General features: G+C 39.3%; 1 protein-coding gene across 2 annotated transcripts in view; it reads right to left on the bottom strand.

Annotated features, from left to right (window-relative positions):
- Nucleotides 1-17,933, bottom strand: part of grip1 (glutamate receptor interacting protein 1) — a 384,971-nt gene extending 367,038 nt beyond the window's left edge. For both annotated transcript variants that reach the window (XM_048549316.2, XM_048549318.2), the window contains exon 1: nucleotides 17,449-17,933. In XM_048549316.2, the coding sequence (XP_048405273.1) occupies nucleotides 17,449-17,503 (55 nt within the window). In that variant the 5' untranslated portion in view covers nucleotides 17,504-17,933. The remainder of the gene's footprint in view (nucleotides 1-17,448) is intronic.
- Between the last annotated feature and the right edge of the window lie 899 nt (nucleotides 17,934-18,832).

Raw genomic sequence — 18,832 nt, 5'->3', positions numbered from 1 at the left:
ACATGATCACCATTTTATTCCAGATGACAGTTGAATTCAAATGTCATCATCAGTGGAATTCAAGCCCCTGTCCCCTGAAGATTAACCTGGGATTCTGGACTATTAATCAAGTAACAGGATCATTACACCACTGCGGCCCCAAATGTTTGACTGATTTGCGACTGATTGTGATAACCTGATTACTGATCCTTCTTCACTGTGCTTGGTTACTTCAGACTGTGGACAAAGCTAGAGGGCTAATTAAAACAGAACATTCTAGAGAAAACCTGAGCAAAGACCATGTGTCAAAATTCCTGTAGGTTCCAAGATAGATAGACAAGTAACAGCAGCCATGAATTTTGACAATCACCAAGAAATATTCATAAATTCATAGAAGGAGCTACCATTTAGCAAGGCTAATTTTGTGTCATCTGTCTGCATATTATCAATAAGAATAAGGATAGCATGGAAAATATCGCACTTCGTAAGCAGAGACTTTCTTTATTCATTCGTGGGATGAGGGCATTGCTGACTAGGCTAACATTTACTGCTCATGCCAAAAAGGGCAGTAAACAAACAAACAAACAAACAAACAAACAAACAAACAAGTCAATCACATTGCTGTGGGTCTAGGTTCACATATAGTCCTGATCTGGTAAGGATGATAGATTTCCTTCCCTTTTAGAGTTTGCGGCTATATTGTATCCTTGACACTGTTTTCAAACAAAATAAAAAATATTAAACAAATTGCAGATATGTAATGTCTTTTGGAACTGCGGGATGTCCTAAGCACTTTACAACCAATGAAATACTGCTGATGGATGGTTACAATTGGTTACTGCTAAGACTGTTAGCAGCATGGGAGAGAGTTAACGTAGACACGAATTCCCAATTATGGCGAACAGTATTCTACACCATTTAAACTTAATGTTGCAAATCTCCAAAGGACACGAGTGAACCAAATGGGGTTTCATGACAATCAACAAATAGATTTGTGGTAATTATTAGATTCAGAATTCCGATAATTTTTTATTGAATTCAAATTCCACCATCTGCCATGGTGGGATTCAAACACTACTGTCAATAACAGTACCTGGGTCTCTGGATTAACAGCCCAGCAATAATATCACTAGGTCATCACCTGTCTTGTGAAACAAAAAGCTGAATAAGCAATTTAAGAAGTGATTTGGAAAAAGCTTGATCAGGAGGATTTTCTATTTGTAGGAGTCTTGGACCTTACAGATGGAGATCAACCTGGTAAATAGGTTTCAAATACGGGTTTGAAAGAAAAAAGGAAACAATTATCTGGAAAGTAATCATGAACTGCCGAAGAGACTGAATGAGCTAAGAAATTTGCTAAATATAATTAGGAATTTATTTAGGAAAAGGCAGAGAGGTTGGGGACGGCAAATCTTAAGAGGAAACATATTGTACAGCAAAGACCAGAGGGAAGCTTTAAAAGGCAAAAGAGGAAAAGGAAGAACAAAAGTATCACAGTTGGATGGCTTTACGAAGTTATTGCTAAATTGAAAGACGAGATAGAGAGAGATATTTAAATACAGCTATGGTCTTAGGATTTGCCTTTAAACAGCACTCACATGATAAAATAAAGCTGTAGATTTGGAATTAGATTGACCTCTGCACTATTGAGATAAATCATTCATACAAGATATACAGCAAATTGGCAAATACTTAATATCCTTCAATTCCTTTCTATGTCATACTCCCAGATTCTTAAAAAGTACTTGTACTATTTTCTAGCAAGTTCCACATTGAATCCACATTGTGAAATAAACAGTTATCCCAAATTTATTGGATTTAAGTGATTTTTACACTTAAAAGTTCTACTTTTGGACTCGTAAGTGGAAATAATTTCTCCATGTCCATTGAGTAATTTTGAAGATCCTCCTCAGTCTTGTCTTTTCTAGAGTATATAGCCCCAGCCTATGGACTTTTCTGACAGCAGTGCCCTCTTGTACATACTTTCTCTTTATCTTAAGTTTCAGCACAGCATTTGTTTTTGTAATAATGGAGATCAGAGCTGGTTAATAATTAGAAAGCCTTGCAACATGAAGTTTAAAATGGCCTAGAGTACTATTTTCCATAACTGGAAATTTTTGTCTACATTAACTCTCTCCCATGCAGCCAACTATCTCAGCAAAAACCAATAGTAACCATCCATCAGAAGTACTTCATTGGTTGTAAAGTGCTTTAGGACATCACAAGATTTCAAAAGGCAATATATATGTGTAATTTCATTCATCTTTTCTTTTGTTTAAATATACTGTCAAGCGTATATTAGTCAAAAATGCTCAACAAAAAAAGGTGTCAGGTTTTATTTTTAACCTGGGTTGCATTCGATGATCAGTATGGGTAATAATTTACAGCACCATAAGACTGGGAAAGATGCAGAATGGGCAAGAGATCAACGTTTTTGCTTCTGCTAATATCCATTGTAGAGAAAAGAAACAAAAGCAGTGGAGGAATACAGCAAAAGGTTATACTGTTTCATATGCAACAGCCACCACTGGAGTAAAACAAAAAGTAAAATAAAATATTTGTAACACTTCTTTCATTCTTAAACCAAACAAAAACACAGCATTCGAGTTAGGCTGTCCAAATCATCACCTTGAATGGGAGCTGGAGGAGAGCGGCCGTGTTCACTGCCAGGTTAACATGTTCATCACACAGATCAGGCACTGTGGGTCAGCATGGTGTTGGAGATAAAAATAACTAATTCCCAAAGCAACAGCTATACTTGGTTACAACCAGAGACTTCCAGGGGGACAACAGAAATACTGTAGAGACTTCTTCAAAGTATCCACGGTCATATACATATTCCCACAGGAGGCCCTGGCTCATGAACAAGCAAAAATGCAGAAGGTTCATGCAGGACGGTATGCAGAGGCAAAGCTGAGGCAGTGGAGAGAGTGCACAGACCGTCCAATGAATCATCTACTTAAATCCTCAAGCTCTACCAGTCCCATATATAGCAGAATACACATTTTGAGACAGCAACAACTGCAGATGCTGGGGTCAGAATCAATACAGTGTGGAGCTGGAGGAACACAGCAGGTCTGGCAGCAGAGGAGCAGGAAAGTCGAAACTTCGGGTTTACACCATTCCTCAGTCCAGAGGGGCTGACTAAGAACAGCAATAGGAGGTAGCAATTATCTGTGGATCATCTTGCATGACCATGAAAGGAATCATGGGAGGGATGGACTCAGCAGAAGATTAAGCAATGACACCAGGTGAATCAAGTTTCTTGCCTACTTTAAGCAATATCTCAATGAATTTCAAGAAATCTACCCCTCTAAATCAGTCACATTGGCTCACCAAAGAAAACGTGGATTTTAGCATATAAAGTCCCACATGGTTGATGGTGGCATAGGTTCCAAGGAAGTGTGCAAAGTTGGATCAAAAATGTATCGTGGCTGGAAGCACAGGATAAATGTTGGTGTGCACTTTCAAGACCAGAGGACTGTTTCCTGTTGGATTTCACCTGGTACTTTGCAATTTGGAGGTACGTCATTGATTTAAATGCACAGGGAATATTAAAGAATTCTGTAAGTGATACAAAAGCTTGTCATGTGATGGATCCAGGAAGACAGGTGTAGATTTGCAAGAGGTACTGCAGAGTGTTTTCATTATCAAATTAAATGAAGGGTGTGATTGCAATAGGGAGGAATACCACAGCAATTACCTTGGCAAACCTGTCAATCACAAGTTTAATAGATTTAAAGAATTTGGTACAAGAATTGGTGGAGAATTAAGGAGAAAAAAAAAATCTCTTGCCCAGGGGTTGATAATTCTGTAAAAATAGCTGATTGAATGGCTGATTTAGGCAAAGGCCTTCATTACATTTTTTAAAACATGCATTTGATGTGAGATAACCTAAAAGGCTAAAGACCAAGAGTTGGAAAGTGGGACCGAGTAGCTCTTTTTTAAGTAGCATGATAGGCTAAATATTTTCCTTCCGTGCTGTGAATGTTTATGATTTGTACTCAAGCTACAAGAAATTCTTTGAGCAACTCACTTGCCAACTCCTCAAAGCCTGCCCTGCAACTAGTAGGCACAAGTCAGGAGTGTGAATACTCCCCACTTGCCTGAAGGAGCACAACTCCAACAACACACAAGATGCTTGCTGCCACAAGAATTAAGCAGCCCCATGTCGCCACCTCCAAAACTCACTCCCTTCACCACCTGTACACTGCAACAACTCACCAAGGCTCCTGAGAAAGCATCTTCCAAACTAGCAACCTCTACCACCTCGAAGGCATTGGAGCACAACCACCTGCACGTTCTCCAAGCGACACACAGTTCCAAGTTGGAACGATTCATGATTGCGGGATCAAATTCTGGAACATCTTCATTTACATTGTACTGATATCACATGGACCACAGCAATTCGAGAAAGCAGAGCATTGCAACCTTCTCATGGGCAATTAGGAATGGGCGATAAATACGTGCTTAATTTGAGATGAAGCCATTGCTATTTATTTATAAGGAAAGTACACAAAGCCTGCTCTTCTTCCTTGATGCTTCCATTGTTGTAATATTTTCTTAAAAAGCTATCCTCATCACTTCATTGAACTCTATCATTTACTTCAACCACATTGAACAGATACCAAGCAAGGAAGGTCACCATGAAAAAGATTTACTACAATTCAAGTTTAGAAACAAGTGCTGAATAAAAACAAAATGTTCAAACTACTTAACTAAGCAAACTTTTTTGTAACATATTATTGCAATGATATTTGGTAATGTAGCAGAATGATTTAGATTAGTATTGACCATCTATCAATTTCATTGTTCCCATAAACACTCCATATTTTAATTGGATATAAACTGAGAAAAAAAAAGAAACATTTTCCTCTTGATCACTTGCTCAGAATTCATTATTGACTTGTGCTTGATGAGTGTAACAGATTCCTTTGTGTATGTCTGCAGTACATAATGGAATCCATTTTCTTATCTTACTTAAAATACGTGTGCGTGTGTCTGGGAAATCTCACCACCCCAACTTATTTCCAAGTCCTCTGCTCATCTGGATGACTGGAAGCATTCTCTGCCCAGCTGAATTTTGAAAGCTGATGCCCTCCCTCCATTTTGTCTGTTCAGAATGCAACTCTTGCCTGTTGTCATGAGCACAGCACAATTGCTCACGAATAGCTTGGAACATGCTGTGTTGCTACCAATCATGACTATAAACAGCAAATTTCCACTCTCTCCACATCCACAATTCAGAAAGGGAATTGGTTTCAGAATCCCACACAACACAAATGTTTCAGTAGAAAAAAACTCAGATCCTCAAACCTACACGAGTTTGCAAGTATTCTTTGATATTTTCAAGAAGTTACATGACCTGATTTTATCTATTCTAAAAGCAAAAGATCTTAGAAAAAATGCACCCTCAAAAAAAATGCATACTCAACATATCATACTCTAAGATATTCACGAGCAACATATATGTCAACTCTGGACCCTCAACAATTCTGTCGTGATGTGCCCATAACAACACAGGGGAGATGTTCTCTGAAGAAAGGGGATGTGGGGAGGATAACAACTTTTAAAAGGTCAGTCTGGCAGAGAATGCTTAGAAAGACCAATGAGTGGGTTAGATCAAGAGCAAAAGGTCAAAATTCAGAAGCGTTTCTCAGTTCAGTGAAAAAAAGTGACTGATAGTGGAATAAAGGCCCGGCCTTGTCGAGACAACAATTGAATGGAAGTGAGGGTAAAAACAGAAGGAGGAAATCCAAATGGGTGGATAACATTTGAGATTGGCCTGACGGAAGCTTAAAGAGGGCCACAGAAGAAGCAAGACTATGACAGGTGTCCCACCCAGGTCAACAGTGAAAACTAATGAATGAGCAAGTCCCCAGTGCTTTAAAGAATTTCAAAACTATGGGGAGTCATAAATTCACTTTCTATCTGTCATTATTTTACAGACAATAGTTTTAAAGTTCACAAGATTAGTCATCAAGTAGTAAAACAAGCTGGTCATTACATACAATAGATAGCAGAGAAAAACAAGCCATTCAGCTGAGGTGAACACTGCTCATGTTTGTGGTAGATAGAAGCCCAGTCCTCGATTTAAATATAAACATATGATTCTATTCTTTCCTCCTTTATTTGTTTGCCTCACTTCTCTTCACAAAACATCTATACAGTTCACTCAATTTATTTTATTCACTTGTAGGATATGGGCATCACTTGCTGTGCCAACATTCACTGCTCTTCTCTAGCTGCCCTTCAAGAAGGCATCACCTGCTGAACTGCTGCAGCCCACTTTCTGTAGGTAAGCCCACAATACCCTCAGGGAGGGAATTGTAGGGTTTTGACCCAGCGACACACTGAATGAACAGTATGGTGAGTGGCTTGGAAGGGAATTTACAAGTGGTGGTGTTCCCATGCATCTGCTGTCTTTGTCCTTCCCGACGGAAGATGCTTCTCAGGATCTTGGGTGAATTTCTGCAGTGCATCTTGTAGGTAGTACATGCCAGTGTTGGAGGGAATGGATTTTTGAAGATGTGCTGCCAATCAAGTAGGCTGTTTTGTCCTGAATGGTGTCAAGCTTCTTGAGTATCATTGGAGCCACACTCCTGCAGGCAAGTGGAGGGTACGCCATCACACTCCTGACCTGTGTCCTGAAGATAATGGACAGGCTTTGAGGAGTCAGGAGGGGAGTTACTTGCTGAATTCCTAGCCTCTGACCTGCTCGTGGCCACTGTATTTATATGGTTGGTCCAGTTGAGTTCCTGCTCAATGGTAACCTTCAAGATATTGACAGCTGGTGATTCAGTAATGATAACACGTTTGAATGTCAAGGGACAGGTGTTAGATTGGCTCCCAGGAGATGATCATTGCCTGACATTTGTATGACAACTTTTACTTGCCACTTGTCAGCCCAAGCCTAGATATTATCTTGATCCTTCATTTGAATGTGGACTGCTTCGGTACCTGAGCAGTCGTGAATGGTGCTGAACATCCCCACTTCTGGCCTTATGATGGAGAGAAGGTCATTGATGAAGCAGCTGAAGATGGTTGGGCCTAGGACACCACCTTGAGGAACTCCCACAGAGATGCCCTAGAGCTGAAATGACTGACCACTAATAACCACAACCATCTTCCTACGTGCCAGCTTTGCCTTTAACCAAGGATTTCCCTCGGATTACCACTGATTCCAGTTTTGCTCAAACTCCTGATGCCGTAATATCAAAAGCAGACTTGTTGTCACAGACTGTCACTCTCACTTCTGGAATTCAGCCCATTTGTCCACATTTGAACCAAGGCTATAATGAGGTTCGGAGCTGAGTGGCCCTGGCAGAACCCAAACTGGGCATCATTGAGCAGATTGATGCTGAGCAGATGCTGCTTAATAAATAAATATTCCTTGTGCAAGTAAATTCACATTCATATCTATTTATGACAGGTTTAGAAAAATTTAAAGCAGAATTCTTAAATCGATGATTTTGTAATGAAAGCTATTAATCTTTTTAACTTGTTAAGTTAAAATTTACATAGAACCTTTATTATTATCCAAGTTGTTTCACAGAAGCATGGTAAAGTATGATGGCAAGCCTCACGATGCAATATTAGATCAGATGATCAAAATTATGATGCTCAGCAGGATAGATTTTAAGGATTGTATTAAAAGGAGGAAAGTGAGGTAGAGGTTTAGAAGTGTAGTTATACTATTTATTTATCCATTTAGAAATGACTGCAGACCATCTTGGTAAGGAGGTTTTTCAAGACTGATATGAAAATCATGTAGGAAAAAAAATCAATTTGAAGTAATGTGTAAACAGAGTCCATATGTCGATTAGAGCACTACAATAAAATGCTTGCACTGTGCTCATTTAGAAATGACTATTCTAGCTAAAAGTGGAACGGCATGAAAGGCTAAATCAAATTGACTTTTGGCTGATCTAACTTAGGATATATTAAAAAAAAGTAACTTCATTACCATTTATTGATCATGTGTTACAAAAATCATTGAAAATGCACTACCTCAGTGACAGTCTATTTCAAGAGTTGCTTATGGCACTGTGAAAAAACTGTCATCTCCCAACCTAATTACAAGCTCGACAATCAAAATTAAAATCTACTTTGCATCACAATAAAATGTCATAATGATCTTGAAAACAGATGAGACAGTATCAGAGTGCAGCTAGAACAGAAACACCAGTCAATTTCAAAAAGAGAAGACACAAAAGGTTTCAAGCATAGGAAATGAAATTATAGAAGGCAAGGCAGTAACGCTAGCTGAAGGGCACTTGTATGATGCAAGAGAGATCAGAGCTTCTTAAACTCAAAGCCCAGGTGGTGTATAATACTGTCAACAAATGAAACACAGACACATATTTAAGGAACACTTAAATATAAAGATTGATGAATTAAATTGCTATAATTCTACTTTCTAAAACACTAAGCTCTCTTCCTTCCCCACACCACATTTAAAAATGACAACCAACTGTATCCTGTAGAAATTTTTGTACTCATTATAGATTCTGGAGAGCTGATTTGGTAGTTATTTACCAATTTTACACAATCATGTTTAGCGCCCTGCCCCTGAATCTCCCTGTAAAAAGAGTGAACTTTGTAAAGACAGTCAGAGATTCTGGTGAAGACGAACTTTATTCAAGTAAAACACCAGTGAAGAAGCACAGGGAAGGGGTCCAAGACTCACTCAAGAATTTGAATTCACTCTGAATGCAATGGTAAGAATGTACTTCTTTTATACTGTTACACAAACGGGCTGATGCAACCTTGAAACCATATTAATTACTATCCACATCTAGTACGAGCAGCATGGTAAACAATGTCTCACATGGCAACTAACAATTTTTTTTAAATTCCAAGGTATTTCACCGGAATATTTTTGAAGAAAAATTTGCTGCTGATCTACATGAAAATATTAGGACAACTGAGCAAAAGCCTGATCAAAGAGCTAAGTTGTAAAGGGAGGAACATAAAGCATGTGAGGCAACAATATTTTCACTTTTGACTTCATGGAACTGAAAAGTTGGTGCAGTGATTTTACCAATTACCATCTAGCTCTTTTCCACGGGAAGAGAAATTTATTAGCAGCATTTGTTATACCACTGGTAAAAGCCAATTTCATCCCATCACATCTAAACAAAATTGCAGCTTTCTCAATGACATGGGTAATTTTTACCATGCAAATTACCTTAGCAAGCTTCTTTATTTCATGGTCCCAGTTGTCTTCAAAGCCTGAGCTTTGCCCAAATATTTCTCCAAACAACTGGAGAAGTCTCTACCATAGTTATCAATTCAGAAGATGCACAACTTGTTTTAATTCTGATACATTAATCTGTTCATAGGCAGGAGGTTACTGATAGAAGGGTACATCCGTCACATCCCATGAGGAGCTAGGAATTATTTTACAATTCTTCCAGGAACAAAAACGTTGTATTCTCAAAACCTTCTTTCAGAACACAAGGTTATGCTTAATGGATGAACATGAGGTTTCTCAGACAAATTGCAGGGATCAGCATTTGTGTTTATGTGATATTGATGGTTATAAAATTTCACAGATACAGTTCCCATTTAGTTGATCACCTCTGAATTATGGTTGGATAATTTAACATCTCCTGTTGTGCTTTTTTTTGAGGCTAAGAGTTACCTCACTGATGGACAATAACCTACAGTTTCTTCCCAAGTGATCAGACATCCTATCTCAAAGTTTAATGCTATCACTCCTTCACATTTCAATGCATATTCTTTGGAGCCTTTTAATTAACCTCAGGTCTTTGCATTAATTTGTACATCCCTTTACTGGATCGCTCTTCTGAATGCAATTATACAGTTAGATTCTCCTCTTCCTCCTCAATCACCCCAATCAAAAAATAGAAAGTAAAAGTAGCATGAAATCAGCAGTGATTAGTGAATATTATTGGTAGAGTCAGCCCCAAATGCAATTGCATACACATAGACTACTGTGTCTGAATGTTTATCAGCTCATTAAAAATCTCAGCATCATCTCCATCCTTACATTGCCATCATTTCTCTCTGCCAGGACAATTAGAAGACTGAAATCTTTCCAAAGATCACGAAAAATCCAAGATTATGACAATGTTTTAAAAAATGAGCACCAACAACTGTTCAAACGCTCAAAACATTAAAATTGACCCTTCCGAAACCACATTTCTTCCCCTGAACAAAAAGCAAAATGTAAAGATTGCAAAATGCAGATAAACTAAACAAAAAGACTAAAAGAAGTGAAATTTAAGGAGACAGACAGAGAGAGAAGAAGAGAGAGCGGGTCAGAGATGAAGAGGAAATAGGAACAGACAGAGTGAGGAAGTCAGAGCAAGGGACAGCTACCAGCTGAGTCAAGGTGTAGAAACAGGCAGAGAGAGGGATGGTGAGAGAGAGGTGTTCAGTTTGCCTGGGAGTTTGTTTGTGCCTCTGGGGTTTCAGTGCAAACTCTGGGGATGTGTTCAGTGTTTAGAAGGTACAGAAACTAAAGTCTGTGGTTTTGCAGCCTAACTTTCAGGCAGAGATGAATTCCTCATTCAAGCAGTGGCTTGTGGGATCTGACTGTGCACCATCACAAAGGTCCTCTCTGCACTACAGCGGGGATTCAACTGTAAAAATGAACAGAGGTTCCTCATCTCAAAGTCTCGGACCCTGCTGGCCAAAGCCCTCAACGTGGAACTGATTTGTGAAAGTGCCTGATTCTCCCTTGAGGCTTCAATTAGGGGTGGGGGTGCATGGGTGTGAGATGGGGTGGACTTTGATAGTTTGAGGAAGCTTTCTGCAGAAATTTCAAACCATTCATTCAGTCGAGGCTGTGAAGGTCCCACTGGATACAAACTTGGTTTGATGATAGGAGACAGAGGGTAGAGGTGGAGTGTTACTTTTCGGACTGGTGACCTGTGACCACCGGTTTTCCACAGGGACAGGGTCCATTTTTGTTTGTCACTTATATAAACGATTTGGATGAGAATTTTGTAGGCATGGTTAGTAAGTTTGCAGCTGACACCAAAATTGGTGGTATAGTTGACAGTGAAGAAGTTTATCAGAGATGACAAAGGGACCTTGATCAATTGAGCCAATGACCAGAGGAGTGGCAGATGGAGTTCAATTTGGATTTTGGTAAAACAAAGAAGGGCAGGACTTGTATAGTTAATGGTAGGGCTCTAGACAGTGTTGTCGAGCAGTGAGACCTACAGGTTCAGGTACATAGTTCTTTGCAATTTAACTAAAAGGTGGATAGGGTGATTAAGAAGGTGCTCAGCACTCTTGACTTCATTGGTCAGATCACTGAGTCTGGGGGTTGGGAAGTTATTCTGAGGTCGTGCAGGGTTATGATGAGGCCACTTTTAGAGTACTACGTGCATTTCTGGTCACCCTGCGACAGGAATGCAATTATTAAATTGGAGAGGGCTCAGAAAAGATTTACCAGGATGTTGCCAGGACTGGAGATTGAGTTACCAGGATAGGCTAGGACGTTCTTCTGCTGAAGTAGAGAAGATTGAGGACATTTGAGGATTATAAAATTATGTGGGGCATAGATAAGGTGAATAGTAAAATGTCTTTTCCCCAGGTTGGATGAGTTCAAAACTACGGGGTATATTTTTGAGAGAGAGAGAGAGAGAGAGAGAGAGGAGAAAGGTTAAAAGAGAGAGAGATCTGAGGAGCAATCTTATTTTTGAAAACACAGAGGTTGGTTCATGTGTGGAATGAACTGCCAGAGGAAGTGATAGATGCATGTAGTTACATTTAAAAGACATCTGAATGGGTACATGAATAGCAAAGGTTTAGAGGGATAGGGGCCAAATGCAGCCAAGTGGGATTAGGTTAGTTGGAAAACCTGGACTTAACGGTCTGTTTCAGTGTTGCATGACTCAATGAAGGCAATGGATTTACATTTTAACAATGTCATGATGAATTGTCTAAGTTTTAAGTGAAAAATGCAATGCCCAGTAGAAGCTGGGTTGAAAATCTTAAAGAAATAGTTAATGCTTTTGTTAATAAACATTTGCCATCTCTAAATAGCAGTTAATGAATGTCATTGTTAAACAGCATTAGGTTCCAACAGGTAAAGGTGTGACGATTCAGAATGTAATGGTCCTGTAGACTTTTGCACATGTACTGAACCTCAGAAGAGTCCTGCATTTAAACAAACTAGTTGCCATTAACACCAATCTTGTCTTCATTTTATAAAATGTCCTTGCACACAGTACAGATTAGAGATGGCAAGCTGAAAACAAAATTTTCCCTCCTGTCTCAACTCATGTGCAAATGTGAACTATAGTGCCCTCTACTGCCCTGGCTGAAATCAACTAACCAGGACAGACTATGAATTTGAACAGAAAACCTTCCAGGTTTGCAAGTTGCAATCGCTCATTCCAGTAAAACCACTGAGCGACACAGATCCCATGATTTTCACAAATACTTACACTCTACAATTCTGCAATAGTGAATTTTGCTGATACGTTTGTTCATCCCACGCAATGAAATTACCTACTTGATAAATATCAATGTTCAAAACCATTAAACTTCTCTCCTCCCTTATTCAGAAAAATAACGCCCATTCTAATTTCTTGCATTTTCTCACACAATCCAAACAAACTGTTAACATATTTGAACATGGACTTAATTTTCAGGGATTTGTTAAAAAGATGGCTTACTAACAGCTGAAGCAACATATATAATTAAAATGAAATAATATACCACAAAGCATCTTGGCCTGGAATTTCTTGACAATTTGTTGCTCCAAAAAAACAACTCTACCATGCATTATGAATTCCAGCATAGGTTGAAAAAATTCGAGCATAAATGAATCACAAATTTCTGCTTTAACAAAAACTTTCAACCCCTTATCTGACTCTCCATTACCTTTATTCAGACAATCCTCTCAGCAGCAATGGCTCCACCAGCCACCAAACGAGGATAAATGATTTTGCATTTTCATGCAGGTTCAGGATATTTGAAAACTTATGCATTTCTTCTTTTAAATGCCTAAAGTCCTATTTGAATTTATGCTTAGCAAGAAAAGTTCTGATTAACAATCAGTGATCACAAGACTCAGCCAAATCAAAAATAATCAGGGTAAATACCCTTATAAAATGGAAAACAATTATCACCTACCTGCCCTAAACACGTTGACAACAGAGGAGAAAAATGTTCTGAGGAAGAGTCACTGGATCTGGAATATTAACTTTGATTTGTTACCACAGATGCTGCCAGACTAGCACAGCTTTTCCAGCAATTTGTTTTTGGTTACCAAAAACAATTGATGATCTTGATACCAATTGTTGCTTAATGATAAGTGTTTGTAGTGACTATGTCACAAAGAAGTGCTTCAATTTCTAATTGTTTAATGTGTCATTTCTGGATAAATTTGGTAAAGTCAGAACCAACATATCCAGTAAGTTCATTTGTGGAAAATTGACAGGACTCAAAACCAGTCGACACCAGAGTCCTTTGAATGCTAATAAGCTGAATTTTTGAGAGTAAACAGTTCTTGTTGGATCATGTGCCTGCTCATAAATAATTGTCAGCTTTTAAAATGTTAGCTGTTGGAGCTATTTAATACACGATCATTTTGGTTATTAAATTGTAGGTTAGTTAAGTCAGAAACTTTAATATTAATAAGCATTTTGGGCCTTCTAAAAGGATAATATATTTCGTATTATGTTTGTTCCAGTCCAAGAGGTCAGAATGCCTGTTTTAAAATGTTTCTCTTACACATATTCTATTAGATATGCTTACTACTGGTTAGCTGTTGCTGCGATCAAATAAAGTAAATCAGAAACGATATTTTACTGTAAATTATTAACATTTGTAATTAACAAACTAATGGTTGAGTAGAAAAACGGTGAGTGTGTTCAAAGTTTAATAGAGACAAATGAAAGCCCTTGCCACTAAATTCAGCTGTATTTTGTCATACGTTATCGTTGGAACGTGTTCGGAATGTAGATATGTGATCCTTAAGAGGAAAAAAAAACTTAACAGCTGTGCCTTCTCATTCTAATCAAAAATACACTAGTAGCATTTAATATGCATTTACTTGTAACATGCCAAGGCAACATTGGCTGAGATGTCTACAGTAGTGTATAATATATTCAGGCAAGCATTTTCAACATTGGGTACAGGTATGTTGGGGGATTAGGAACTGAACGAGCTTTTTATTTTTTTTCTATCATCATGTCATTTCAATATGAGATTTTAAATGATTATTTTGGAAGTGTTTCCTTACCATAAAAAAGGTAAAATGAAGCAAATCATGTTTTGAAGGCTACCTGCAGGCAAGCCTGGGTAATTGTTACAGATTAACGTGCTCCAAGTCCTTGATTTGCATGGGAGGTGAACAGTGTTTATAGTTGAAGACAATGGCAGCAGCTCATGTATTAACAGTGGATATACCAAGAGTCTCCAAAATCATTCGGAGAATGCCAGTTTGTGAACAGTTTTGGTTTGAACTGGACATTTATTTACAGGATACTACAGAGTTGAGGTCTCGAGGACAGCTAATCAGCATTTCTACCCAAGTACAATGCTCAATTAATTCACATTGCTATGGACACAGGAAGGGCCTGCAATACCTTAGAAAACTTACATTGAAAGTTAAGTCAACCAGGTTTGGAGAAAGGAACTGCAGCTATAGACTGCGAAGCACTGTGCCTCATGAAGCAGGAATGCAGATCAGAGCTCACACTCGCGTCAATAAGATTGATCTTATGTGGAGTTAAAACCAATCCAGAAAATTTGGCTAATTTGCAACAAAGAAAGCTTTTCTGGGGAGAGAGGGTCCCCACTGTGATGAATAAATAATTCTGGATTTAAAAAGTTCCTAGGCTGAGAAGTGACAAGATCTTTTTGTCACTATAAATCACCTTGGACTGATCCTTGGAGAATTGAATATTGATTTAAAAGAATGATGTAAAATATACATGAAATGTATTTTCATTGGTACTAAAAGGGGAACATTACAGTTTTTGTTTTAAAAGTATGTTACCTGCAGAGAGGGTGTTTAATCACCAGAGTTGAGTCTTTTGTTACTATACAAGTCTTACAAAATGAAGTTGTTAATTAACAGTTGAAAGGATAACAAAGTTTTGTTTTGAAAAGTTATCCACCTCTACAGAGATTGTAAACAGTGTTAAAAAACAGTTTAGGATATGTTATTAGTTAAAAATACATGACAGACAACAAAGCTCCTGATAGCATGCTGAAAAGTTGGAATTTCTATTTTGCCCACAATACGGTAAACAAACAAAGTAGTGAAATGAAACCCAAAAACCCAAATCAAAAGAATCAAAATGACAACATGCTGGATGATTTGTTTTTTAAAAAAAGTTCATCGCAAACAAGTGTTGTGAGCTTTGTAGCAATATTGAAAAATATAATCACCACAGACAAAGCATTTCTTGGTTTGATCCTGGGATTTAGTTTTTATACGTAGAAGCTATTTCAAAACAAATCATTGAAGTCTTTTGTATGCATTTGAAATTTTATGAAATTACATGTGAAGAGTTACAAGTCATTATTCTCGAGCCTTATATCTTAATCATCATAAAGTTAGAGTTGTCCAAAACACTCATGCCTCTCTCCACTTATGCTATGTCCTGTTCACCTATCACCCTTCTGTTCTCAGATCTACACCCGTCAAGTACACCAATTCAAAATTATCACTCCTGTCTTCAAACCCCTCCAGATCCTGCTGCTCCCCATCACTTTGTAAACCCCTTCAGTCCTTGAAGGCTCATATCTGTGCTCACCAACTCCCAGCTTCTGCAGCATCCCTATTTTATTTGGTTCCCTAAACCACTCTGGTGGGGGAGTGAGTAGCCTTTGAGCCAGAAGTTCTGGAGTTCATTCCCAAGAACAGCGCCTTGTTCTTTCTTTCTCTCTCTCTCTCTCTCTCTCTCATCAGCTGACTGCCGAGTGAACGTGTGAGAAATGCAACAAACAGCTTTTCGTTCCCTCCCTACCACCCATCCTCCTTTTTTTTGGGGATGGATGGGATGACCACTGAAGGTACTTCCACAATGTGGCGAGAGTGTTTGATGCAGAGTAGTACCTCCTCAAGCAACAGGGCTAGTGATCTATTCTAGGACAAACTCGCCATGGAAACCAGAGTGATCACATGCTTGGTATGCCAGTAGATACAGGGGAAAATTCCATCTCTTTCTTGCTTATAGATGTTCCATAAAAATTCTGAGCAAGCTTTTGCTCATTTGCCCTATTCCTTATCTTACATGGCTCAAAAGCTAAAGTGGCTTTATTTTGCTCAGTGAGGCACCTTAGGATATCTGATTACAGAAAAGGTGCTACATAAATGTACATTTGTGTATTTAATCTCCTGTTTCCCATTGTTCATTTGATCAAGTTGGGCAATCTTCTGGGAGTAGTGCTGACTTAAGGACTTCTAAAACTAAGCGAAGCAGATGTTTTGGTAGTTAATTAGTAAAGTATTTAATTTAATCCTAAAGCATTTCATTTAATTAAGAAAGTTGCATTCACTTTTAAAACATCATTTGCAGTAAATGGGTTTTAATTTAACCTGATTTATTTCCTATTAACGAAGTTAGGCTATAATTACGCTGGTTTGTTTCTCCGGCTAATTAAATAGAATTTAGGCGTAAACTTGACACGAGAAATCTACACAGGAACGGGCGAAAGTCAACGTAACTACCCAATTACGCCCCCGCAAGAAATTTCTGTTCTTTCTAATCAAGACGAACGTCAACAGTAACCTTTCATCTGCTAAAAGATTCCCAATAGTGGCTCCCGTTCTAGTCTTTCGTAACTGACAGTCCAATGGTCGGTAGTATAGATCGAGTAAATATATCACATTTACACTCCAGTAGACAGTAATATGAAACAAATGAGCAACTCTGAAATCAGACTAAACCTTCTGTATATATTAAATGCGTGAATGACAGACAAAATCATGTTAGTTTCATGTACCAGCCATTCTGCAGACGTTTCAACCACAAAACAACATTCCCTCTAATCTTCAAAGTAACCAGGTGAATCCCTAATAACCACTAAGGAGGCTGCCTCCGATCGTTTAGCCTGGCGGGGAAACAATGCCCATCCGCCGTCTGGAAATTGACTCCCTAGCAAGGCATATCAGCACGCCAAATGGACAATCGTTTCGAAATCAGGAACACAAACTAAATGCACACTCACAGGCCCGGGAGAACAGGGTTTATGAACTAGTGTTTGCAAAACTAACTTGTTTGGGAGATAGGCTTTAGGTGCAACTTTGAGAACATCTCCCGTGAAAAGCTTATATTCCAGAGGCGACGCCAGACTACAAAGAGTAGCTAGCGGCAAACTGTACGAGTAACGTGTGTGTGTGGTTGCAGACCGCGATTGGCAGCGCCTTGTTCTTTCTCTCTCTCTTCCCACCCCTCCTCAGCTGACTGCCGAGTGAACGTGTGTGAAATGCAACGAACAGCTTTTCTTTCCCACCCTCCCTTTTTTTACCTCTTTCCTGGTCAGCTTGCAGACATGAAGGCATGTTCTTCTTCCAGACCGGCATCTTCTAAAGGAACTCATTCAAAAAGCTGGCAGTACTGCTCTGCTGTTGGAGGTTCGCCGTTGTCAGTCGAAGGGAGGGTGAGCTCGGCGAGGTCCCCGTCCCCGTCCCCGTCCCCTCCCCGCTCCGGGCTCCGCTAAACGGCGGCCTCGTTGTCAAAGCCAACGGGCTCTCCCCATTCACTACCTCCAGAGAGGCACACACATTAAAGGATTTACAAACTTTAACGGGAAGAGGGACCGGGTGGGGGCAATGCAATCTTCGGAATCCTACTCTTACCAGGATACTAATGTTACATTTTCTGAACACACGGATACTGAGACCTTTTTCCCCCCCAAATAAAGAACCCTCTCTCTTTTACACACACATGCAGCTTTTAATCCTTCTCGTGTACAGACCAGATTCTTCCAACTGTGAATTCAGGTGGAAACAAAAGTCTTCTGCTAATGTATTAAAAATGGACGAGTCGAACTTCTGAATAGACGGAGGAAAAATGGTGCAGTCCATTCATGAGTTGAAACGGTCAGTGTTGTGTTTTTTTTAGGAGCTGCACAGCAAACTTCACATTAACTGGCACGCTCGACTTTTTTTTTATTTAGATAGCCCAGTTACAGTGGGACTAGGCTGTACCCAGGGTCACCAGACAAAGATCCCCCCAGCCAGTATTTGCCTTCCCACAATATTCACACACCTTACCATGGCGCTGCATGTGCAGGGTCAACTGGCCACGAACAAGGTTAGAGACAAAAATACTGCGGATGCTGGAATCCATGGTAGACAAACAGGAGGCCAGGCAGCACTCAACATTTTGGGTATTACCCTTCCTCAGGGCTGGCTATGGGGTTAGGGGAGCTGCAGTTAAAGGCAAGGGCAGAGGGGAGGGTGGGGAAAAGTGTGGTGGAGGTGGAATGGTGGTGATAGGTGGGCGCACCCATACCCCCACATCCAGTCCTGAGGAAGGATTATACCTGAAATGTTGACTGCTCCTTCCTTCCAGATGATGCCTGGCCTGGTGTGTTTTTCCAGCCTTCTGTTTGTCTACCTTGGATCACGGTATTGGCAGTTTTTTTTTGTCTCTAACCAAGTTTTACCCCTGCAAAGTCTCTTCAAAGGATGCCTACTGTGAAGAAGCTTTTTGCCTCCCTCAGATGTGAAGTCAGTGAATCCTTTTCTCACAGCCATACTGCTGTGACTGCTCCTCAGCATTACCATTTAGCTGTGGAGGGTGATAAAGGTTTATTATGTTTAAACAATCTCAGGATTCATACTTTAAATCTGGAGGTTATTCCTTGAAAACGTTTCTCTTCAATGAAATGGGAGAGAATGCATTTT

The sequence above is a fragment of the Stegostoma tigrinum genome, chromosome 18 (genome assembly GCF_030684315.1).
Source record: "Stegostoma tigrinum isolate sSteTig4 chromosome 18, sSteTig4.hap1, whole genome shotgun sequence".
NCBI classification, from domain to species: domain Eukaryota; kingdom Metazoa; phylum Chordata; class Chondrichthyes; order Orectolobiformes; family Stegostomatidae; genus Stegostoma; species Stegostoma tigrinum.
The sequence above is the reverse complement of the archived record's forward strand: the minus strand, read 5'-3'. Positions and strand labels throughout refer to the sequence as shown.